Source organism: Enhydra lutris, unplaced genomic scaffold (assembly GCF_002288905.1).
Source record: "Enhydra lutris kenyoni isolate GAN:26980312 unplaced genomic scaffold, ASM228890v2 scaffoldscaffold59, whole genome shotgun sequence".
In the NCBI taxonomy this organism is placed as follows: Eukaryota; Metazoa; Chordata; class Mammalia; order Carnivora; family Mustelidae; genus Enhydra; species Enhydra lutris.
This window is the reverse complement of record NW_019154143.1, coordinates 10,747,185-10,772,803: the sequence shown is the minus strand read 5'-3', so window position 1 is coordinate 10,772,803 and position 25,619 is coordinate 10,747,185. Positions and strand designations below refer to the sequence as shown.

Genomic DNA, 25,619 nt, shown 5'->3' with positions numbered 1-25,619 from the left:
GAAATGGGCTGCCAGAAGAGCGCTTGGCGGTCTGCACTAGGTCTGATGGGGGCCGGACACGGGATGCTACTGCTGCTCTTTGCTTTCCCTACACTGAGCCGAGCCGCACCTGGTCTCTCAGACAGCTGCAGCTCCATTCTCTAGTCTTAAATTCCACTCAGAGGATTACAGGAGATTTGACTGTGCCATCTTATTTCAAAAAACAAAAATAACTCCCAAACTAGGTACAGTCAAATGAAAAGCAGCTCTGAGCTTGCTTTAAGACAGAGACATGTACCCAATGTCCCTTCTACTGACAGTGCAGGCCATCTCCTATCCAGACGGTTTACTCCACCATTTACTCCATCTCAACCACAAAGAAAGAAGTGCTCTTTGGAGATCTTTTAAAAGTAAATACATGACTCCGTACATTAATTCATATAAAACCGTTCCTTAAGAATAAAGTGTTAAAAAAGCTTGAAGTTACTACCTTTCAGTGACTTGTAATGTTATACCTAGCTAAAAATTGGGGAGGAAATGAAAATTTAAACCACAAATATAAAAATTCCTGACTACAGAGTAAGTGTGGCTTCCTTTATGAAATGTAACACTGGCAGTAGGAAACAGGTGACAAAAATCTCTTCTAATTCAAATTAAGGCCTTAAAATTACTTATTTCATCTCTGTGGTAGTGAAGGCCAAGACTTGGAGCAAAAACAGAGTCCCAAGAAGCTACATCTTGAGCAGTTTTTCTTTTAATTATTTTTATAAAGATTTTTATTTATTTGACACAGAGAGAGAGCCCAAGCAGGGGGAGTGGCAGGCAGAGGGAGAAGAAGGCTTCCTGATGAGTAGGGAGCCCAATGTAGGACTTGATCCCAGGACCCTGTGATCATGACCTGAGCCAAAAGAAGATGCTTAACCAACTGAGCCACCCAGGTGCCCCTTAAGCAGTTTTGAATCAAAACTTCCCCAGTTGGAATTTATAATCACCATCCACCAAATAAAGCACTAGCCCACTGTGTGTTAGCACAGATGTGTGGGCAGTGGTAACACACCAGAAGTCTGAGGTACATTGAAGGCTTCTCCCTTACAACAAATTCAGGAAAGGCAGCTGCCTCTTTTTACTGTATATCATATGAGAAAACTTGACACCTCAATTCCAGACGAGCTTTGGTGTAATCACAAAGATGTAATCGTTGTGCTTGGACACTTAACGGTTTACATATCTGTCCTTAACAGACTGACTCGGGCTGGGTGACTCCTCCCTAGAAAACTCAAAGCTTGTGCGACCTGATTGAGCACGATCACGTTTAGGCTGAAAGTATGTGTCCCACCTCTAAGGGACACAGGTGAACACATGCCCCGCATGCCTTTTGTAGGGAACTCAATAATAAATAGAATGTTACAAGAACTAAATGTGGCATGTGAAATAAGGACACTGGAAGGCTCAAGCCAGTGAAACACCAGAGTGGTACGGTGTGTAGTCAATGAGAAACATGGGTTAAGCCCCAAGTTCCTTCATCCACTGACCAGCCTGTATTCATGTTCAGGACACTACAAAACCTTTTCGTAACTCAGCAATTACAGGGGAGAAGGCCAGGCGTTGCCTGTAAACCACACAAATGTTAGGTAAGAAACTGTGCTATGTTCTTCCACAAGGAAAAAGCAAGGAAGTTAGGGTTACCACTGGCGCCAAGTCCAAGCGTCAGTTATGTGGAATTCTGTGCTCAAAGACCATGAGGTCTGGTGGTTTTGAAGGTCTTTTATCTGTTCTGGTTTATAAACGCTTCTTCCTCCTCCCCAGTACCCATGACCCCTGCAGGGTAGACAAAGCTGCTGGCGTAGCTCTGATGCCTCATGGGTTCATAAACTGGGCAAAATGATTTGACTACCCCCGTACTTAGAAACCGTCTTTGCAATACAGATTCACCTGGGGTTACCGTAATTCAGCACAAACCCCACCCCTGCCCTCGCCATTCCTCTGACCACTACTGAATGGCTACAACACCCTTCTCCATCAGAAGGGGACATTTGTATCTCACCAGGTTGAGGGATGAGCCCCGGGGGCTGTAATAGGTCAGTGGAGGGATCAAGACTAGACTGGGTCACCTTTTGTAACTTTCCACTCCCATATTCCATGACACACGATCAGTAAAATGGACTACAGAGAAAACAAAGCTGGTATATAGACTACGGCAGGCTTTCCTTACCAAGAAAACACAGTTCCAAGTTACAAATAAGCACAGGGAGTATATTCAAGTGAAAAAAGGAGTCGTGAGCATTCATAAGCTGCATTAAATATTACCTGAATTCTCATTAAATCTACAAATATTTGGGCTCCTGCCATTATGCACCAAACTGTTTTCCTTCTTAAGTTGATAAGTTGTTTTGACTAGTTTTAGTAGAAGTTGTGCTCAGGGGTAAGTAATACTGAGGTCCAATTACAAATATACACCAACATAGCATATATCCAGAATTCATTTCTAGATTACTTTGTGTTAAAAAATTTCTCAAGAGGGGCACCTGGGTGGCTCAGTCAGTTGAGTGTCTCACTCTCGGTTTCGGCTCGGGTGACAGTCTAGGGTCATGAGATTGAGCTGTGTGAACTGTGTAGGCTCCCACTCATCAGGAAGTCTGTTTCAGATTCCCTCCCCCTCCATGCCTGTCTTCCCCCCGCACTCTCAAATAAATAAATAAAATCTTAAAAAAATTGTTTTTCCTTCAGAAATGAAAAAACCAAGAAAAAAAAACCCACAAGAAATCTTAGTCTGTCCTCCGACACATTTGTTCCATAAAAAAGTAACTCTGTTGGGGCACCTGGGTGGCTCAGTGGGTTAAAGCCTCTGCCTTCGGCTCAGGTCATGATCCCAGTGTCCTGGGATCGAGCCCCACATTGGGCTCTCTGCTCTGCAGGGAGCCTGCTTCCTCCTCTCTCTCTCTCTCTGCTGCCTCTCTGCCTACTTGTGATCTCTGTCTGTCAAATAAATAAATAAAATCTTTAAAAAAAAAAAAAAAGTAACTCTGTCAGTAAACTAAGGTTGAGCAGCTCAACTTGCCTCATACACCTGCACAGACACACATTTCTGCTTAAGCCAGCTTCTTCTAAAACGTCTCTGATTACTCAGTAAATCTATAAATTGGTTCTATCAAAACATTTCACTACAAGGAATAGGAAGAATGCTCTGGTCCAGGAACCTGACATAGGCGGGCGGAGGGGAGGGGGTTAGTTCCCAGAGCAACTCACAGAGTTGAGAATCATCACACTGAAACTGTTTTAATTTGAACCCTTCTCAGACTGAAATGACTGATTCCTTTGTCTTACAAAATTTTAGCTTTGAAACCACTTTCACTCGTAAAGAAGGTCAGCAACGCCCAAATTAAAGCAAGTCATCAGTGCCAAAGGCCCGAGTTCCCACCTCCAACATCAGATGTGCCCTCAACTGTTTCCAAATCCTGGAGTTCTGCTTCTTGAAGGGACATAATATCCCAGCTCTCAGGGCTGCAGACACAATCCACGTGGTCAGCTGGCCTGTGTCGTCCCTGAGTGCAGATGCTGAAGGGGAGACACGCTCAGGCTGCAACTCAAGCACAGACCCCAGCCTCACGCAGGCCTGTGGGCACATGCAGCCTGGCACACACACAACAGGGGACGAACTGGGAACTGCCCGCCAGCAGCTCTTCTCAGGGGCTGCTTCCCTGGCTTCTCAGGGGCTTCCCACCATCACTGTCTGGCTGAGCTGTAGCTACAAACCACAGGGATCTGCTCCAGGGCAGAGAACAGAGGAAATACAGTCTGGCTTTTCCAAAAGACACCAAGGATACCAACTCATTCTAATAAATACTGAAAACCACAATGGCATGGGCTCTTACAAATGGGGCTTAAACTTGTCCACCAGGGAAATGCTGTTTGTAGTGTTGGCATCAGTCACCTCATAGCACATGAAGAAAAAGTCCTCAAGAAGCATTCACGAGTCTCTCATTCAGAAATAAAACCCAAAATTTAACAGATGGCTAAAAGAGCGTAACTTCCCTCAAAGGGGGGTGGGGGGAAGCTGTTTTAAAATTCTTCATTCTATTCAGGCAATGAATATTTCTAATACTAAAACAGAAAGCAAAATATCTCATTTCAAAAAAGGGGGCTTAATATTTGACTGCAGGAAAACGTAGGTTAGCCTGTGTCTTATGTCTCAGGACCATTCTTTCTCCAAATACACATGCTGAACTCTAGTCAAGTTTCTGCCAAGGGCAATGGGCCATCTCTCACAGGTGTCCCCGACATGGGCCCAGCTCAGACACAGTGCGGTTTCCAGATGTCTCTCCATGGTCCAAAGACTTGCCAAAGAAGCCAAGGTTCTTTTTAGGGTGATATGCAGGTTCATGGGCAGGTTAGGGGTGATTCAGACCTCCCCTCCCCACTCCCACCATGTCAGTTACTAAAAAAGACCTTTTTTGCACGTTTGTTCTGGGACCTAGGGGAGTCAGAATTATAGTAGCATTTCCAGATGAATTCACTTCCCCGTGAGTTTCCTATACTCCTGAAACAGCTCCTTTCCATGGAAAGCAGGAGAGAACATTCATCACTGTTATACTTACTGAAAACCCATGGCTGCAACAGGTCGTTAAGGAGCAAGGAGAAATTAGCAACTGAGTTCCCACCAGATGCTTACTATTTTTTTTTTAAATTTTATTTATTTATTTGATGAGCAGAGAAGGGGAGAGGGAGAAGCAGACACCCCACTGATCAGGGAGCCTGATACGGGCCTCGATCCCAGGACCCTGATGTCATGACCTGAACTGACGGCAGACACTTAACCAACTGAGCCACCCAGGAGTCCCCTCATCAGATGCTTTCTTCTAGCTTATGTGGAAGTTCTCACAACCCAGAGGTAAGCACTTGTTTTCATTTGATGGATTAGAAAACAAACTCAGACAGACAGCAGGTCTGCCCAGGTCCCTCGGTGGGTCTGAAGAATAGCTGGTATTCCACCCAGATCCTGTCCCAGACCTACACACAGCCCAGCACAGAACACAGTAGCAGCCCATCTGTGTCAGAACAATCTGTAATCCGACTGAATGGAGATGTTTCACAATAAAATACTCATTTTGCTAAATAAAAAGCAGACCCCAATAGAGTATATTAGGGGGCTAATGTCCATCGGCAAATACTCCTGGTAATGGGTTACAAGCCTGATCTTCCAGATGAAACCCTTTAAAAAAAAAAAAAAAAGATTTTTTTTATTTATTTGAGAGGAAGAGAGAGCACGAGTGGGTGGGGGGAGCCAGAGAGGGAGAAGCAGGCTCCCCGATGAGCTGGGAGCCCAATGCAGGGCTCGATCCCAGGACCCCGAGATCATGACCTGACCTGAACCTAAGGCAAACATTTAACCGACTGAGCCACCCGGGTGCCCCTTCCGGATGAAATCTTTACCAACATAAGGGGCATGACACTTAATACTGAATCATACTTGTAAGATGTACATGTCACAGGGACAAGCTGCTGGGTTATGTTAAAATGAAGATTAAAATTAAAAGAAAATTTGACGTATGAATTGTATATTAGATTTATTCTATTATAAATGCTAGTTATGATTTTGCCAACACAAAAGGCACACAGGTAAGACTACTTGAAACTTGAATGCAAAATAATTTGCTTTTAACCTTTTGATATATTGTCCTTCTAATCTTTGTTACACTTAACATACTTTGTAAACTTCTTGAACACCAATGTTTTTGCCCACCATAAACTCATGAGCTGGGTCTACTCTCCAGTGTGATGGTATTAGGACATGGGGCCTGTAGGAGGTGATGAGAGCACCAGCATAGAACCTTCGCGAACGGGACCAGTGCCTTTGTAAGAGGTCTCTCTCCATCATGTGAGGACACAGTGAGAAAGCAGTGATGTCTAAGTTTAGGAAGAGGGCCCTCCTCAGAACCTGGACGTGTTTAGCACCCTAATCTCAGACTGCCAGCTTCCAGAAGTATGAGATCAGTGTTTCTTGGTGAAGATACCCAGTCTGTGGTATTTTTGTTATAGCAGCAAAAACAGACTGAGACACTAAGATATCAGCAATAATTTTGTAACCTTTTCTAACAGAATTTTAGGCCAGCAGCATTTTCCATGCCATTACTCTTCTTAACATCATTAAGAAGACAGCACCACCGTCTGTCAAGAGGATGTGTAATAACTGAAGAGGTTCCCCCATACCATTAGGACAGTCAACAGTTTTTCTTTTCTTTTTTTCCCCCCTGGCTGGGATAAATAATGCCATGATGACCCCCCTGTACACATGAGTCTCCTAGCATCTCCTGCAGAAGAAAGGAATGCAGGCCTCCCTCTGCTCTGTGGCTCCAGAGCAGGGTCTGAGTGTGAGTGGGTGGCACGGTGCTTAGAGCCTGGAGCACAGCACAGGGCCAAGTCCACAAGGTCTTACAGGACACGCATTTGGTTTCTGTCAACAGGACACCCACAGAGTAGGAAAGCAGTCTTGGCTCACACGCCCCAGCACAGGTCCCAGCCACAGACTAAGGAGAACCACCAGAGGACACTGACCAGATGAGAAAAAAGCTAGATGTTCTGTCACATGAGGAATTTGTTTTGAGACTGAGCTGCCCCCACAAAGGAGGAATGAAGACCTATGAATTCTGGTGTGGGAAGTGGCGGCTGGGACAGGGAGAGGGGGTGGTCCATGGGGAGTCTCCCCTGCACCCTCAACACAGGGAGGGCGACCACAGACCAGGGGCATGAAGAGATCTGGGCACTAGGCAAGGGCTCCAATTCCTTCATAAACAAGGAGGTCAGGAGGCAAGGTATCAGACTGCCTAGCATTCAGTTCTACGCACATCTTCCAACCTAACACCACAAATCCCGACACATAAAACAACACAAGTCAATGCACAATGAATCTCTTTTTTTGCTTTATAGTGCAATCAGGCAGGACTACAGGGCTTATTTTCTCTATAAGTTCCCCTATGGCACATGGAACCTGAATGGAATGACAGGACATAGGAGAGAAGCAGGGTGGACACCCCATGGGCTCACCACCAAGGTCATCCTCAAGGCAGCTACAATGAGAGACTCTGCAGTTACCATCTGAAAACAGTGGCTAGGAGTACTGCTAAATCTCCCGATGTGAAAAGCCCATTATTCCATAGACTGAAAACAGAGGGTGACGGAGGTGGTGGCTACAATTCCAAGCAGTACTCTGTAGTTACAGCCAATCAATACCCATCATAAGTACTTAGTTAAAAGAAGATACAGACTTCTAATCCCACCAAGGTGGCGTCTACCCCAACCCCCACCCCGTCCCTAGAGAGCACAATAAACGTGAAAATGCTGAAAGGGGAAAGAAGAGGTGGGCTGCCTGGGGACCCCTGCTTCCTCATTACTTTCCATACTTCCTGGACAGGGTCCTGAGGATTTCTCCAACTGTCAGGCTCCAACTTTCACAGAGACAGCGCTCTCAGGAAAGGCTGGTCTCCCTGGTGAGAGCACTGGGGAGAGGGCGGCCTCACAAGAGAATACCTTCTTGGCAAGAGCAGCCCCGCCCCAGCTGAACACCACACGTGCAGTTTCAGCATGGCCGGGCCAGGAGCTGGGATTCCACCACCAGATTGTGTTAGCAGGCTAAGGGGGAGCTGATCTGCCAGGCTCTCCCTGCAGAGGCAGGCAGAGCCAATCCCGCTGCACTGCCAGAACAGTATTGGAGAAACCATGCGGGTAGTTATCCCTCATCCCCTGCCCAGTGGAAGCAAATGATGCTGATTCCACCCCCTTCCAGGGTAGCACTGGGGCTCAGCAGCAAGCTGACCCTCCAACCCCACTAAGCAGCAAGAAGGTGGTACAAAGTGGGATTTATTGCCACTTCTCAAACACACATACACACACACGTGCATGTACCCTCTATCAGCAGGCCCGGCAACACGCTGGGCTCCCACCCCCCACCAAGCATCAATGAGCAGTGAGACAGAACAAGTCAGAGCAAGTGAGAACACCACTTCCCCCACCCTTGGTTGGGGGAAGGCCCAGTGGGGAGCTGAGCCTGCAGACCCACCTGGCAGCAACAAGACTGCATGAGGTGGTAGGAGATAGGGCTAGGGCCCATAGGTTCTCCCTACCCGAGGCCTGCGTGTCTGTAGGACCCAGTGGGTCACTGAGCCTCCACTCCCAACTGGCATTAAGGAGAAAGATCAGGAGCTCACACCCAGCATTATGAGGGGAACAAGGTGGTAGGAGACAGGGCTGGTGTTCATTCCCGTCACCTCCACTCTGTTGTAAACACAAGGAGCTAAGAAGAGCTGAGCTTTAGCCTCCACCCTGCAGAAGCAAGGCTGTGTGTCAGCCCTCCACCACTTCCCCCTTCCAGGTGTCAGCAGGGGTTGCAGGGAGCCAAGCACACACCCTCAAATGAACTCAATGAATCCATGCAATTTGGTGCCCCATTTTTGCTGGAAAGTATCGGCAAGGCCAAGGAGGGATATGAACTTCTGCCTCACTTGGAAGAAGCAAGCAAAAATTTTAGAACTGAAAAGTTGTTAGTTACAACTAGTGGCGGGGAGGGGTACCTCACTGGCTGGGCTCAATAGAGTGGGAATGACAGACGACAGAATCTGTAGACATAAGGCTAGGTCCATAGAATTTACTCAGTCCGAACACAGAATATAGAATGAAAACTGAAGAGTCTCAGGATTCTGTGAGTCACAACAAAAAGACATTCTTGTTATAGGAGTCCCAAAAGAGAGAGAGAGACTGAAAAAATACTCAAAGACATAATGGCTGAAAACTTCCCAAACCTGGCACAAAATAAAACCACAGATTTAAGAAGCTGAGTGAACCTCAAAAAGGAGAAACCCAAAGAAATCCAAGACACATCATAATTAAACTTCTGGAAACAACAACAACAACAAAAAAAAAAAACAAAGAAAAAACCTTGGAAGGCACCAGGCAGAAATGACATAATACTTAAAAGAGAACAACACTGGAAAGATGACAGACTTTTCACCTGAAACAATGAAGGCCAGAAAGAAGTGGCAGGTCTTTTAAGGTCAGGAAAATACAAAGCAAACAAACAAACATCAACTGTGAATTCTATATCCACTGAAAATATCCTTTTAGAATGAAGGGAAAACAAAGACATTCTCAAACACAGGAATTAAGGCATGTTGCTAGCAGCCTATCATTTAGAAGTGACTTAAAGGAAGTCCTCTGAACACAAAGGAAATTATAACTGAAGGCTTAGAACCACAGAAAGGAAAGAATATTGAAATGGGAAAAAGAGAGGAGGAAATATAATAAACTCGCCTATTTCTCATAAGCTTCTTACATTATATTTGATATATGAAGCAAAAAAAATGACACCATCAGATATGGTGCTCAATGTATACAGAGGAAATGTTAAGACAATTATATCTGAAAGTGGGGCAGGTAAAGAAACCTAAAGGGAAACAGGGGCACCTGGCTGTCTGTGGAGCATAGGACTCTTGATTTTGGCATTCAGGCCCCAAGATGGATGTGGAGTTTTCTTTAAAAAAAAAAAAAAAAAAAAAAAAAAATTAAATCTTAAAAAAAAAGCTAAAATCAAGATGGAATCCTAAAAAATGTTCCAATAACCCAGAGTAGAGTTTCAACAAAGAAACACAGAAATAGAGGAAACAGAAAGATGATAAAATGGCAGGTTTAAGCCTTAACATATTAACAATTACCTTAAATGTAAAGGATCTAAGTAGACCATTAGAAGACAGATTTGATGGACTGGATAAAACAGTATTAACTGAAGATACGCTGTAAACAAAAAAACTTACCTCCAATACAACACTATGTAGGTCAGAAGTAAATGAATGAAAAAAGATACACCTTGTATAAAGACATAGCATTATAACTATTTTTTACGAAAAGCAGGAGTGACTTTGTTGAATCGCATAAAGTAGACATTACAGCAATGATAAAAGGATCAATCCAAAAGGAAGACATTAACAATTCAAAATGTGTAAACACCAAACAACGGTGCCTCAAAAATTCAGGAAGCAATATCTGAGAGATCTGAAAGGAGAAATAGACAAATCCATCATTACAGTTGGGGACTTGAACACTGTTCATCTAAGCAATTGACAGAACTACCAGTGAGAAAATCAGCAAGGCTATAGGAGAACTGGATAACACAATCAACCAACGAGATCTAATTGATACATATATAATGAACACTATCCAACAACAGCAGAATACAGATATTTTTCAAGCACTTGTGAATCATTTACCAAAACAGACTTCAACAAATTACAAAGGAAATAAAAATACATGGAAGTCAATGAAAATGAAAACACAACAGACCTAGACATTTGGTATGCAGTTAAAGCAGTGGTGAAGGGAAATTTACGGCACTAAATGCTTACGGTAGGAAAGAGGAAAGGTCTCAAAACATTACTCCAACTTCCTACCTCAAGAAACTAGAAAAGACAAACACAAAGCAAACTAAGAAATAATAAACAATAAAGATGAAAACCGGAAAAGAGAGAAAAATGAACGAAACAAGTTGATTTTAAAAAGTAAAACCAATAAACCTTCAGGAAAACTTCGATAAGGATAAAAAAATAGGAAAACAAAAATCATCGATATCTAGAATGAAATGGGCTATCACAGCAGATCCTACACCCCCTTAAAAAGATAATAAGGAAACAATTAAATACTTTATACACTCATTATTCAACAACTTAGAAGCAATGGACCAATTCCTTGTGGTTGAAAATCACAAACTACTAAAATTCAACCAAGATGAAACAGACAACCTACAAACACTAAAAAACTGAATTTGTAATTTAAACTCCTTCCACCCCCCCACCCCAAAAGAAAGAAACCTTCAGGTCCACCTGGTCTCATTACAGAATTCCACCAAGCATTTAAAGAATTAAATACCAATTTTACACTCTCTTCTGGAAAAGGAGGAGGAGGGACCATCTCCCAACTTTCTATTAAGGCCCTGATCAAAACCAGAACAGTTTAAAAAGAAAACAGATAAATACTTCTCATGAACTTAGGCACAAATACCATCAACAAAACATCAGCAAATTCAACCCAGCAATGTATGAAAAGAATTACACCCTGACGAAGTAGGACTTACCCCAGGGATGCAAGATAGATTAACACTGAAAATCACTGTAACTCACCATATCAACAGATTAAAATAAGTAAATTCACACATTTATATATATAAATTGATACAGAATAAACATTTTATAAAATCCAACACCTATTCCATTCATGATAAAAACTGTCAGCAGGGACATCTGATTTCACCACTCTCATTCAACATAGCACTAGAAGTTCTAGCCAGTGTAATAGGGCAAGAAAAAATGCACACAGATCAGAAAGGAAGGAATGAAATTCCCTATATGCAGATAACATGTCTTCTTTGTACTCCCAAGAAATTTACAAAAAACTCCATAACTATTGAGTTTAGCAAGGCTCCAGGATACAAGAACACACAAACATGAAATGCATCTATGGGAAATAAGTTTAAAAATATAATACCACTAATAACTGCTCCCAAGTGAATTAAATCTAACAAAACATGTACAAGATCTGTACACTGAAAAACTACAAAGCCTACAGACCTAAATACTTGGAAGAGACATATCTGCTTATGGACTGGAAACTCAACATAGTAAAAGTGCAAATTCTCCCCTAAATTCATCTATAAGTTCAACACAATCCCTATGGAAAGCTTATTCTAAAATATAGATGAAAAGGCATAGGACCCCAGTTAAAAGAACTCTGGAAAAAAAAAAAAAAAGTTGGAGGAATCACTATGCATTTCGATGGCTCAGTATGCAACTAGAGTAATGAAGGCAGTGTGGTATTGGCAGAGGGACAGTCACACAGTTCAACAGAACACAAGAGAGAACCCAGAAACAGATCCACAAAAATATGCTGATTTTTAACAAAGGTGCAAAAACAATTACTGTCGACTGTTGAATCACAAGGTCTACTTACAGGTGTGTTTTTTTCCATAAATACAGTACAGTGCTGTAAATGTATTTCCTCTGCTTTATAATTTTCTCAATAGCCTCTTCTTTCCTCCAGCTTATTGTAAGAATCCAGTATACAACACATATAATACACAACACATGTGTTCATCAACAGTCTGTGATATTTGTTAAGGCTTCCAGTCAGCAGCAGGCCATTAGCAGCCTTAGAGTAGTCATGTTTTGGGGGACTCAAAAGTTACACATGGGGGCACCTGGGTGGCTCAGTGGGTTAAGCCTCTGCCTTCAGCTCGGGTCATGATCTCAGGGTCCTGGGATCGAGCCCCGCGTCGGGCTCTCTGCTCAGCGGGGAGCCTGCTTCCCCCCCTCTCTCTGCCTGCCTCTCTGCCTCCTTGCAATCTCTCTCTCTCTCTCTCTCTGTGTCAAATAAATAAATAAAATCTTTAAAAAAAAAAACAAGTTACACATGGATTTTCCATGCATGGCGCCCCTCACTTCATGTTGTTCACGGGCTAACGGTAGATGGAAAAAGCTAACGATTTCCACAAATGGTGCAGGAGCAAATGGGTCTGTAATCAAAAAGAACACTTTGATCTATACCTTTGACCTAGACATAGAATTTGATCTATACCTCACACCTCACAAATTAACTCTACATAAAAAATGTGAAATTATAGAAACTTTTAGGAAAAAAAAACAAACAGAAGACGGTCTGGGGATACTGGATGACAAGCTATGTGGATTGGCGAGCCCTCCCCAAATACCCACGGAACCAGGCCCCCACCAGAACTTGCAAGCAACCCGAATGTTCTTCAACAGGTCAATCTGTGGTGGCACATCATACCGTGGAAGGCTACTCAGCAATAAAAACCAAGCGATTGCTGACAGACGGCGTGGGTGGATCGCCATGGAATTACGCTGAGCAAAAAACCCCATCTCTAAAGGTCACATATGACAGAAGTGTAGATACGCGGTAGAGATGAGTTGTTGTCAGGCGTAGGAGCAGAAGGGAGGGAGCTGTGGCTACAAAAAGGTAGCACGCAGGGATCTGGGGATGCAACTGTTCTGTATCTTGACGGTAATGCTGATCACACATCTCCACATGTGACGATAAACAGCCCAGCAGTAAATTACATGCACGCACTAAGTGGAGGGCACGTGGGACTGGTGAAAGGTGAATGAGGTAGCTGGATTCTACCGATGTCACTTCCAGGTGTGACATTATACTATTGATGCAAGATGGGGGAAACTATGTAAAGGGCATAGGGGATCTCTGTATTCCTTCTTTCTAAAATTGTATTTTTAAGCTATCTCCACACCCAATGTAGGGTTCAAACTCACACCCCACGATCAAGAGCTGTGAGTTCTTCCAACTGAGCCAGCCAGGTTCCCTAGGATCTTTGCATTATTTCTTTCAACTGCATGTGAATCTGTAATTATCTCAAAATAAAAAAGATATAAAATTTAACTGTCTATAAAGCTATTCATTATTAAAATTTTGTCTGGAACCAGTAAAAAAAAGAAATCACTTTTCTCACTTTCTCTCCCCACTCAGAACCTATAAAGTGGATATTTCTCTTGGTGTCCTAACTAGCAAGCCTGGGGCTAGACGCCAGAAGCGGGTCCTTAGCAAAGAAGATCATCATCAGGTTCCCAGGCAGCCTTGAGAAGCCTGAAGAACCAAACCACCCCACTTTCAACTTTTTCAAAGCCCATATGTACCATGGAGTTTTAAAAAAGGTAAACCCAAACTGATACTTATGTTTGCCTAAAGAACATATCTATGGACAAAGCTCATTTAAGATGCTTACAAGATTAGGTTAATTACTTTCACTATAAAGTCAACAAAAGGAACCAAAGGAGTAAGTTCCAAGGAAATGGTGGGCTTTGAGTGGGAAGAACAAGGTCTGTCTGGCTTGCTAAAGCGCCACTGTACATCCTAGCTCCCCCATTTGCAAAGCAGTCCATCCACATAAAAACAGAATGCTAGCCACAGATCTAATTTGACATTTTTCTAGAAAGAACACTTTTAAAAAAGTAAAAAAAAAAAAAAAAAAGGTAAAATGAATATAAAAAATGTATTTTAATAGCCAATAAGAATATGAAAAGATACTCAATGTCACTCATCATCAGGGGAAAAAAAATTAAAACTATAGTAAGGTATCATCTCCCATGGATGGTTACTATTAAAAAAGAAAAAAATGTTGGAGAGGATGTGGAGAAATTGGAACCCTTGTACACTGTTGGTGGGAATACAAAGTGGTATAACCACTAGGGAAAACAGTACAGAGGTTCTTCAGAAAATTAAAAATAGGACTACCATATGATCCAGTGATTCCCCTGTTGCATATGAGAGTGTGATTTTCAGGAAATGTTTGCTTTCATACCTGAAAGAACTAAAAAAGCCTTATCTATGAGATGTTTGCACACTTAAAGCCAAGAGATGGAAGCATCCGAGTGTCCACTGATAGATGACTGAATTTAAAATGTTACATAAATACAACGGAATATTATTTTGCTCTAAAAAGAAAGGAAGGGCTAACAATGACGAATAAGGATGAAACTTAAGGATATCGCGGTAAGTGAAATAAACCAGTGACGGAAAGATAAATACTGTATAATTCCACTTATATCAGATATCCGTAAGAATCAAAATCACAGACACAGATAAAATGAAGGTTGCCAGGAGCTGAGGTTTAATGGGTACAGTGCTTCAGTTCTACAAGATGAAAACGTTCTGGGAGTGGGGTGTACAACTCTGTGAATATACTTAACACTACTAAAGTGTACACTTAGAAAAGGTTAAGATGGTTAAGTGTTAGGGGCTTTTCTTTTAACCACAATAAAAAAAAATTTTTTTTACTTAACCCAATATATTAAAAATATCTCCACAGGTCATTAATATGAAAACGACGGAAGTATTTTACATTCTTTTTTACCTACTAAGTAATGTGCGTGAATGGACACTAACAAGCACGTCTCCATTGGGACTAGTTGCATCTCCAGTATTCAGTACTCACCTGTGGCTTCCCTACTGGGTTCATGGTGAACTAGGCCTCACCTGTCATCCCACCTGACAAACCTCATAGTTAGATCCAAATAACTAAAAATATTTTTGGCGGTGGGGGTGGTGCAAAGGGTCTTTTTCTTGCTACTAAACTATTTTTGAAGTCTTAATTGTCCTCCGTTGGCTCTATGAAAGACTGATGGGCAGGACGGGAAACTCTGAACATCTCCTGAGCGTCTCCTCTTTGTCAGGCCCTCATTAGGATTTCTGGACATTGTGCCTCTCCTCAGAGGGCTTATGGTCTAAAAGGTGGGTCAGCCAATTACCAGCTCCAAGAGGAGTATGCCAAGATGTGGAGGAATACAAAGAAAACACAACTCCTGACTCTGAACTCTGATGTTCCAGGGAACAAACACAAAGTTTAAGTCATCTGACACGTGGACGTTGTTAATTAACTAGCTTTCACCCTGTTCACAATATTCACTGGCACATTCTGACCTTTCTCAACTCCTATTTCCAACTGCAATAACTACACCTCCGAAGTATGAATCTGTGAGAATTAGTACACAATTTGTATTAAAAACACATACAGCATAAGCACACTCGTCAGAAAAGGCAAGCGGAAACCCACACCTCTGTCAATGATTTTGACTAAAATAATCAGTTATTCACTGAGAGCAAAGGTCAAGTTAATCCACCCAGGGTATAAGGAGACTAAAATTTGGTTTGTAAAAGTAAGGAAAGAAAAAAATGAAAACAGAACCACTGCTTCTCATGGAAAAATGTAACATTGTTTGAACATACCCAGAAAAATAGAGGATATGGAGGAAAATATGAAGGCATTTTTAGTATAAACATTTACTTGATGTACATCCCAGAGACAAGAATTTACTTTCTCATTAGAACAAACATGCAGGAACAGAACTGAAGATCCACTGCTATCTATCCCTACTCTCTGAGCAAAAACTATCTTGTGCGTGAAGTTCAAGCAGCAGCCCCGGGCGAAGGGGCACCTCTGTTTAACCTCCTGTTTTGTTGCCCTGGCTAAAACCCATCATAAAGACTTCTTTGTGAAAACTGTATTTTGCAATAAATTATCAAAAGCTTCATTGAAGATCTTAACGGATATGGTGGAGTAAGGAACACTAAACATGACTAGAAAGAAGAGAACCAGAATTTATCAACTCAGCATATTTCAAGGCCTTTAGGCATGGAACTGTTAGAAGAATAATCAGGAAAAAAAAGTCACAAACTACAGAGGCTGTCAATTTTATCCTACAGTTGAATAAACCTCATATCTGACTAAGTCTTCTCCAGTCCTCCATTCAGCCCCCACCCCAACAAACAAATCTCCCCAGAACTTAATACTGAAAACTTACCTTGGTGCACTAACAAACTTCTTACACCTTATCACTTAATCCTGTACATTAAAGGCTCAGTTATCATGCCAATCGACTGGAATGTAGTTTACTCTAAAGTTACACCTCAGGATCCATGACTTCACTTCACATATAAACATAACGTTAGGTACATACATAAAGGTATAAACATAACTTTGCTTAATAACTTAGATTGTGATCTCTAAAGCTTTACATCTGTCATCTTGAGTAACGGTGCTTACCTCTTAATAACCTCACTAAACAGTATGTCATCATACATACAAAAAAAACCACCCCAAAACAAAAACAAACACTAGGTCACCTACTATTCCTGATTAACAAGAAGAGAAACTATTTCTGTTCATTAAGCCACCATCTGTAGAGATAGATTCATAGGTCTGCCAGGGAAAACTATGAGTTCCGAAGGATCCTTAAAATACATAGGTATTAAAAATACAGCCCATAAAGCCCTGTTTCCTCACTGAGTGACAAGAACTGCTATAGGTTCATATACTCAGGAGTACAGGCAGAAAAACATTTGTAAGCACCAACTTCTAAGGTTTAGACGAATTCAGGAGGGTAGTAATAACTAAAGTAATAGCAGCAATAAAACTTCGAGCTCCTTTCCCTAAGGAAGGATCCTAATAGCTTATCTCACTTTTTAGCATCAGACGCCCAGCCAACATGCATAGCTACCAGTGTTTCAGCCGTCCCTGCTTGCTATTTCCCAGGTATGCCCAACCTGACCAACCCTCTCAAGTTTTGACTCTGTAACACGGGGACAGACCCACACCTCTACGAAGCTGAAGAGACAGAGCCCTGCAGTATCGGCAAATGCAAGATCTGTGACTATGTTCCAGCAGCCAAGTGTCTAGCCTGAGAACTCCGTTTTCTTTAGCCTTTGGCAAAAGTGTGATCTACACGGAAAAGGACTGTAAACTGGATCCTTAAGGAATCGCGCTGCCAACTTATCTCTATTTCATTAATGCAGGAAGGAAGGGCTTCTCTGTCCAAATGGTAAGATTCTGGTGAATCCCGACCAAAATATTTTCCATTAGTGGGGAAGGGTGACTTGAATCAACACAGACGTACTCCCTTACTCAGGTCTCCAGAGCTAACATGCTCAAAGTCACATGCTGGGGCTCAAGGGTCAAATCTAGCCAACAGATGTTTTTATGTGGCTTGCACAGTGCTTTCAAAGTTCTAAATTAATTGTCAGTGTCAAAACACCTTTGATGCTAGGATTTTTGGCACCAAAATCTGTGCTCCTGGGTTATCTTGCACTATACTATAGGAAAACCTACCACTCTGAGACCACACATCCACAGATTGGGGGGGGGGGGGGCAGTCCTAATGCACAAAGTGCAAATGCTCCCCAATCTGCCACAGCCCCACCAGGTTAGCTCCCTCACTGTACTGCCAGGTTTTCCTGGTTCAGACCCTAAAATGGTCTTTAATCCCTGAAATAAAACCCCACAATCTTATTAGTATCATATCCAAAAACCTCTGAGTGAACCAAAAAAATCAGCCCAAAGAGGAATTTGAGTAGAAAATAACTCATTTTTCTGGTTCTCTATTGGTACTGCCTTGATGAACCACACCACTTTCAAAAATGTCATTCTTGAAAATGATTAACTTGTCTCATCTTTCCTCATACATCTGGTTACGTTTTTAAGCTCTTTGCTGTATCTGACTGAGTCCCCTTCAAGCACAGTGTGATTGATAAGTCAGTCTTTGTGGTTAGAACAACATATAACGAAGGCAGGCAGCAAGGATTCCAGCTTCACTGCTCAACAGGCCTGTACTAGGTACACTTCATTGCTGACACTAAACTTGGTCATGTAAAAAAAAAACAACAATGTTGGTTTAATGTCTTATTGGACACATCCTCCATTCCCATCAAAATATGGAATAAATCAATAAAAGGATTCTAAAAGGGAGTTTAGTTTAAATGCTACACACAGCTTTTAAACAGAGACTCAGACAGCCACACAGTAACTACCTCTTACCCAGGCATTGCTTACCCATTGCACTGAGATAATGGTTGAAGGCCTGGCAAGGAGGACTTGGGGTTTGTGTTGATTTGTCACAACTCATGGGTGCCGGGCTCCTGTCTGTGTCAAAAGAGAAATACCCACTGGAGGATCGAGACAGCAGGGAGGATCTTCTCACAAAGATGAAAAGCGGGGATCTGGTAGCAAAAGGGCCGGGGCTGGCAGGTGGGGCCAGTGGGCCCTGAGGGCTGCCTTGGGGGCAGCGGTCCCCTTCGCCTTCAGGATTACCTTGCTGCTCTGTCTGTAGAGAGGTAGGGGCCCCAGGCCTGAGCTGAGAAGGCCTCTCAACAGGCTGCAATTGTCCACCTTCTCGGTCACACTCAGAACTTACATCTGAAGGTTGCTTTGCCATTTGGTCTTTTTTTCTGCAAGTAAAATAAAAACTAAGATTATCTTCAGCAAAATAATAATTACAACAAACAACTAAATTTAGCCAACTTTCCCGGATTCCTTCACAATTTTTAGAATACCAAATACTTTAACAGAAGTCGTTAGTTCACCTTATTTCTCTGACGATCTTCCAAATAGGAATAAAAACACACCTCAAATAACAAAGGTACCTCTATCTTTGCGGGGAGGGGGCGGTGAGGGGGTGGGACTAAACTTCCTGCCACCAAACAAAACACAATTGCGCGCGCGCACACACACACACGAAGTTTTTAGGAAAAGCACTTGTGTTAAGTCTATTCCTATGTGCTCTTTGCTCAGAGCCGATTTGAAGAAGTCGGAAACTCCCAGCGGGCTCTGATTTCCCGGGATCAGATACTGCGCTGGAGCACAGAAGCGGGCGCAGATGCAGCGACTGCAGGCGGCTGGCCGCGTTCCCCACTCCGGCCCCATTGTTCTGCGGAAAGTGCTGAGGGCAGCAAGTCTGGGGAAGGTTTGGCAAGGGCCGTCAGTCGTAGTAAGTGCGTCACAATAGAGTTTGTAACTCCGAGCGCGGCTCGGCCGGGCTCGGGCGCTCCCCGCCCGAGGTCCCTCCCGCTCCCAGCCCGCGCGCCCCTCCTCCCGCAGGGGGCAGCGCGCCGCACCGAACCCGACACAACTTCGGAATGCACCCACACTGCGAGGTGCACACCTCCAAATGGGGGGGGTTCCCCAAAGCCGGCCCCGGGCGCCCCCTGCAAAGTCCCCAAGTAACTCCACACACTAGGGGACACCGGGGCACGCGGCTCCGTCTCCCCACCGACCCTCCCCTGTGAAGGCAATGCGGCCGAAACTCACGTCCGCCCCTTCCCTTCCGACCGTCGCGTCCGGGCCCGAGACCCGCGGCGTCCCGCCCGCGTCCTTCGCCGACCCGGAGCTCCCTGACCGTCAGCACGAAAGAAGCGCGGGAGACAAAGCCCGGGACTCGCCTTCAGAGCCCCCGGGGCAGCGCAGAGCCGGCCAGTGGCCGCCCGCCCGCCGCCGCGCGCCGTCCGGCAGCCGACGGCTCCGCGCGCCGCGCCTCTGGCCCGCGCTGCCCCGGCCGCCGCCGCCGGGAACATCCTCCGCCTCCTCCCGCTCCTCCCCTCGCGCACTGCGCCCGCCGCCGCCGGCACCGCCGACCTCCCCGCGCCGCTGGCGCCGGGTGCCCGCGCTCCCAATTGGCCCGCGCGCGGTCGCTCCGCGTCACAGCCAATAGCCGCCGCCGGCGGGGGCGGCGCCTACGGGTCAGGCCGCCAAAGGCGAGGCGATTGTTGACAAACTCGCCTCCGAAGGCTGCCCGGCCGCGAGCGCGGCGGGAGTCTCGCGGACCCGAGCTGCCCTGGCTCTCCCAGCCCGCACCACCTCTGTGCCCCGTACGGACGCCGCACGAGCCTCAGCGGCTCCCGCCGCCCCAAGTGGCCGGTCACCTGGAGACAAAGCAGGAGCTTCCCTCTCACCCGCAGGGCCGTCCTCAGACCCCAGTCTTGCTGCTGGCCGCCGACCCCGCCCAGGCCGGCTGGGCTGAAGACCCCAAAGGTCGTCCTTTGCCCTAGCTGCAGGACCCACCTTCCTCCACAAATTCCTCCCTTTTTCTCCCCGTGCGGCGCGGACATGCTCCAAATCTAAGCGGCCACCACTGGCCACGGGAATGCATATCTGCGCGCACCCGTCACCACCGCAGACAACGAACACATGCGCACCCCCGTCCCCCGCGGCCGACGGTTCTTCCACTACTAGCACGAACACCGAGTAACAGGCCCCCGAGGGTACCGCACCGCCCGCCAGCACTGCGAGGGGGTCGGGGTGCCTGAGTCTCTAAGACCGTCGGGCCCCACGGATGGAGCAGGTTCCGCTGCCCGAGCCTCGTCCACCGCGTGGCCCCGGTAGTCGGAGGAGGCCCTGGGTCTTTCGCCGTCTATGGGTCGTGCGGGTGGTACCATCTGCAGCGCACCCGCAGACCGGGCAGGGCCCCCAGACACCTCCGAGAGAGCGAACGCAGAAGCTGCCCTGAAACCTCGGCCTGAATGGGTACAAGGAAAAGCCGAGGCTCGGCAGTTAAATAACCACCTCAGTTCCGCAAATACTCCGCACGGGCCCGAGCACCCGAGAAGGGCCAAGCCGCTAGACCAGCTCGTACCAAGCAGCCGCTACTTGGGGGTCTCCGGGACAGGGCGGCGAGACCTGCCCTCCCGCCGCGCAGCCCAGTACCGGAGCGGGGCCGCAGCTCCCGGGACGGCGCGGAGAGCACGCTTTGCTTTCCCCAGGTGACCCCGAGAAGCTTCTCCACTCCCTCGCGCGGAATCCCGGGCCGAGCTGCACTTCGGCCAAATGCTGGTAGCTTTTGTACGGACGACCCCTCACCAAACTGGGCTTGCGCAGGGAGGGGAACCCGACCCGCCTGATCGCTGCCTCCCGCCCAGCGATAAGTGGGACGGGTATGTGCATCTCTTGCCTGCACGTGCTCGGGAAGGGAGCAGGAGGTGGAGCCGAGGTGGCTCCGGCGCTTGTCTGCGTCGGCACCCGGCCCGCTCCCGGGGATTCGGAGGTATTTACCTTGCGTTTCTCAGTCCGTGAGTCAGAGTCAGACATTGGGGGGACGAGGGCCAGGGAAAGGGCGCCGAGGGGGTGGCGGCGGGAGCGGGGCGAAGCGAGCAGCCCGCGGCGATGCTGGCCGCAGTTGGGCTGGGGCGCGCAGCGTGACTGTGAGAATCCGGTGGCAGTGTTGGCGGCGGCGACCACGCAGGACAGAGCGCTCTCACAAGACCTAAACCTGGAGGCTGCGCGGAGCGAAGTGAAACCTGCACAGCCCTGCAGCTCAGCTCAGACTGGCGGCCCAGGGTCCTCACCCAATCACCGCGAGCTCCGCCCCCTCTAAGTCCCGCCCCGGCGCGCGAGCAAGCACACCCCGCCCCGCCGCGCCGCAGCCGCAGCCGCTGGCGCTTTCAGGCTCCAACAGGTAAAAGCGGGGGTGGCCCAGCCGGGTTCCCCCGCGCGCGCTGCCGGCCCTGCCCCAGCCGAGAGTGTTTACCCGAGTGGCTAGTGCTGCTGGTGGCTTGCGCGCACCCATTCTCCCTCCCTCCTTAAAGTGTACCCTTGCCTCTCCCCTATCCAGCAGGGGCCACTGCGTGTGCGTGGAACAGAGGGGGCGCTCCGGGCACACTGGACCAGGGCGGGCCGCCTCCGCCTGCGGAAAGCGTCAGGAGGCGCCCCTGAGCCCTTGATCGGCTTCGGGAATTTCTCAGCGGCTCTGGGGCAGGCGTGGGGAGTGGGCTGATCCTCAAGAACTCTCGGGTCCCATGTTGGGCAGTGAGTGTCAGACTCCTCTCTCCCAGAGTCTGGGGTACTGGGTGAGACCCGGATGGGCAGGGCTGCTCATCTTCCTCGCCCTCACCTCACGCGGTAGTCTTGGGCGCGCCCTCCCCATGCCACTTGGCAGGGGCACCTAGCTTTTTCCCCGCGCCGAGCCTCAGGTAAGAGACAGAGCCCTCAATGGGAAGAGTGGAGAAAATAAGTGGATCCCCCGAGGCGTCTGTTCCGCAGCCCCGGTGCGAGGCAGGAAGGGACTGCCCGCGGAGCAGGTAAAATAGGGAAATGAAAAAAGAACTCGAAAAAAATCCTTTTAAGAAAGAAAGAAAAAAAAAAAAAGACCTAGAGGAATCTCGGCCTTCAGGTGGGAGAGAGGATGGTACCTTCGCTGGGTCGGGATCCTAGAGATCGGTTAGGTTTTCAGAGAACCTCCCGCGAGGCGCGCTGAGGCCAGTGAAGGCGGCGCGCACCGGGAGTGGTGTGGGGAGCGCCCTTCCTTCTCCCTGCGCGCCCCCACCCCCTTTCTCCTTGGTGCCCGCCTGCTCGGAGGACGGGTGCTCTTCTGGGTCGGCACCCTCATGTGTTCCTAAGTGGGTCCGGAGTCCCCACCCTTACCCCTTCCTGCGCTCCCCGGCTAGGAGACAGCCGCGTGGCCAGGGAGTGGGGGCGAGGTCGGTCGGGAGATAGAACATTCTGCCACTGGAAAGTGGTTAGATGGAATAAAAAAACCCAATTTATGGATCCCCTAAAGCGCCTCCCTCCCCGAACCAAGAAGGAAGGGTCCTCAGTTGCAGAGGAGCATGTCAGTCAGGAGTTATCCCGCTGCTGACCACCTCGGTTCCAGATATGGAACGTCAGGAAGTCACAACAGGCCCCGGTTAAACAATTCTCAGCCATCACCTGGCGAGTCCTGAGCGAAGTGTAGGAGGCCAGGGGTTCCTGGGGGGACTCAAGGAGCACGCCGGGTTCCGTCCTGGGATTTCGTTGCAGGAGGGAAAGGACAAGGGCGTGGACTCGGCGAAGTGGACGCAGAGGCCGGATCTCTACCCTGACAGTGGCTTGGAGCCGCTGCCCTAGACCTCAGGTTGTGGCCATGGGCGAACTCTAAGACCATGCGGGAAAACAACAGAACTGCGCCCGCTGGGCGCCTTAAACCCGCCCCAGTGTTCCGAGCTCTCGGTGGGGTTGGGCGATGCAGACAGGGACAGGAAAAGAACGACGCAGAAGAAAGCCCCAGTGGTTGTCCTCTGGTCCTGTGCAGCTCCGCCGCCCCCGCGTCGTCTGCTTTAGCGACCCTGTGAACACTTTTTAAAAACAGAGGCGTCAGGGAAAGCAACCGGTTAAGCACTCTTGTTTTGGGGCACAAAGAGGAGGTCCGCTCGGAGTCATGCAATTCAGACTGTGCTGGGGAGCTTTGGCTGCGCTCTCCGCGCCGGGTGACCTCTAGCCCTTCCTGCCCTCTCCCGCAGGGTCCGAAGGTCCTCTGGAAACTGGGCCACAGCCCAGGAAAGGGGTAGTGTGGGAAGTGCAGATGGGCGTTAGGTTTCTGCTCCGGTCCTGTGTGTCGCCCCCGCGGACAGAAGCAGAGCTATGATCACTCCTGCTTCTGCCACGAGATATGTTGAGGGAGTAAGAAGGACGGCTGGGGCTGAGGGAAAGGAGCAAAAAAAGAAGTAGGGCAATCGGGATCTGAGAAATGGGATGGGAAATCTACGGCCCTCGCCCGGGACCAGAGGCGTTGCGGGTGTGCTCTCTCCAGAGTTCCTGAATCTTTTCTTACTGCGGTGTACTGTTCTAGCCCGCCTCCCCATCCCTGGCAAGGAGCCCGAGCGTCTTCCCATCAACTAATGTCTTTATTAAACTTTGTTATCTATGCTTCTCTAAAGAACAGATTACAATTTCATATGGTAAAAATATTTTCCGTGCCTTGTCTTAAGGTCCGGAAGCCAGCCGCCTGGGAGGACAAGCCGGGGTTCGCGCTCTGCTCAGAGCAAAACTCCAGGCGCAAACTCCTCTTTCCCAGTCTGTGCGTTTTCTCTGAGACCCCAAGAGGGTCTGATTCACAGGAAAAGAATCGCTTGTTGAACTGAAACTTTGCCCGCGAGTGTTTGATTTTTATGTTTTGATTTTTTTTTTTTTCACGCAACGCCATTGCGTTTTCCAAAATCACTGTAAATCTGAGTCGCCGCTGACCACGGGAGACCTTTGGCGGCAGCTGGCTGTGGGGCGCATTCACAGGGGAGACCAGTGTCTAGGGAGATCGGGCGCGGAAGCTGGGAGAGGGTGCTGCGGGCCGGCGGGGTTACATAATAAAGCCCCGTGTTCCGGGCTGCCACCGGGCTCCCTATCCCAACAGCCCATCGCACCTCGCCAGCCTACCCTGCTCTGCGCCCCAAATCCCCGAGGGCCGAGGCCCAGCTCATGCCAGGCCGGCCTTTGCCCCAGTTCAGACGTCAGAGAAGCTAGTGTCGTGGCAGCTGCGAGCGAGCCGCCACCCTTCGCACCACGCCCGCTATAACTTGGCTCCCAGCTTGGGCGGCTGAAAGCGCGCCCCTTCTCGGGGCTCGGGTTGCAGCGGTGCCGGGTAGAAGGCCCAGGCGGCCTGCGCATTGGTGATTCCTGCGATAGGTGCGTGGAGGGAGGTGTGTGGAATGTTAAAGGCAGAGATCACCCTCAGGGCATCATCCTTCACCGAGTCGCACAAATCCAGCAACTGCAAAACACAACGCAAAGTGACAGGTCAGACGTTGGCTCACTTACAGCGTGGGGCGCCATTTGCTTTGTTCCCACTCCCAAGCACCCCACAGGTAGCCATTGGGGAAACTAGTTTCCCTTTGGATTTCCCGGACCCGGGAGAGTGGAAGCCGTTGGTCATGGAAAACCTTCACCTTATCATCTTAGAAATCCCTAAACCTGTGACACCTGTCTGGCAGAAGCCCATTTCTTCCAAACAGGGGTGGGGCTGACTCCAAATTAGATGGGAATCTCAAAACGGAGGTCTGAGAATTTATCAACATTCCCCTTGCCAGCCCTGCCCTCCCCTCTCCTCCAATCCCCATGATTTTCCTCCTCTCCACCTCCGGAGTGCCTGGGGTGCCACCCTCTGGCGTGCTGCGGCAACTGAAGAGGAAGAGCATCAGACAGGTGAACCGGTGGAGACAAGCTCCAGTTCTCCCCAGACTAACGCCTTCCCGCCTCTGGCCGGCAGCAGGCCATGGTCCCTGAAATGCATGCACAGTGGGGCTGGGGCTACTGAGACCAAGCACTGGCCTCCCTGTGCACCTTCCACCTGGCTGCTGCAGGAAATCTACCTGCAGTTAAAGAGAACACCAAGGAACTTGGCAGATACCCTCCTGAGTTCTGATAACCACTGGAAGGCACAGATAAGACATCTCAGCAGAAGGATGGGGGAAAGTAGTGATTTTGGAGGAGCTACAATGGGTGGATTTTAATTTCATTTTCCACGGTTTAGGTGCCAGTGCATTTTTTTTTTATTCCCAGGGGAAAA

General features: G+C 47.6%; 2 protein-coding genes across 5 annotated transcripts in view; both read right to left on the bottom strand.

Annotated features, from left to right (window-relative positions):
- LOC111158508 (BCL2 like 11) overlaps positions 1-21,611 on the bottom strand; it is a 42,042-nt gene extending 20,431 nt beyond the window's left edge. The window contains exons 1-3 of one of the 4 annotated variants that reach the window (XM_022520579.1): positions 21,359-21,611; positions 18,626-18,762; positions 18,368-18,457 (exon numbers count right to left, since the gene is read on the bottom strand). In XM_022520579.1, the coding sequence (XP_022376287.1) occupies positions 18,368-18,457; positions 18,626-18,749 (214 nt within the window). In that variant the 5' untranslated portion in view covers positions 18,750-18,762; positions 21,359-21,611. Of the gene's footprint in view, positions 1-18,367; positions 18,763-18,814; positions 18,821-19,094; positions 19,238-19,621; positions 19,885-21,358 lie in introns of those variants that run through there. The other 3 variants (XM_022520578.1, XM_022520580.1, XM_022520576.1) reach the window with 3 other exon arrangements.
- A 2,613-nt stretch (positions 21,612-24,224) lies between these two features.
- Positions 24,225-25,619, bottom strand: part of LOC111158452 (acyl-CoA oxidase like) — a 328,739-nt gene continuing 327,344 nt past the window's right edge. Inside the window, exon 19 of the mRNA XM_022520472.1 lies at positions 24,225-24,824. Coding sequence (XP_022376180.1) covers positions 24,624-24,824 — 201 coding nt within the window. The 3' untranslated portion in view covers positions 24,225-24,623. The remainder of the gene's footprint in view (positions 24,825-25,619) is intronic.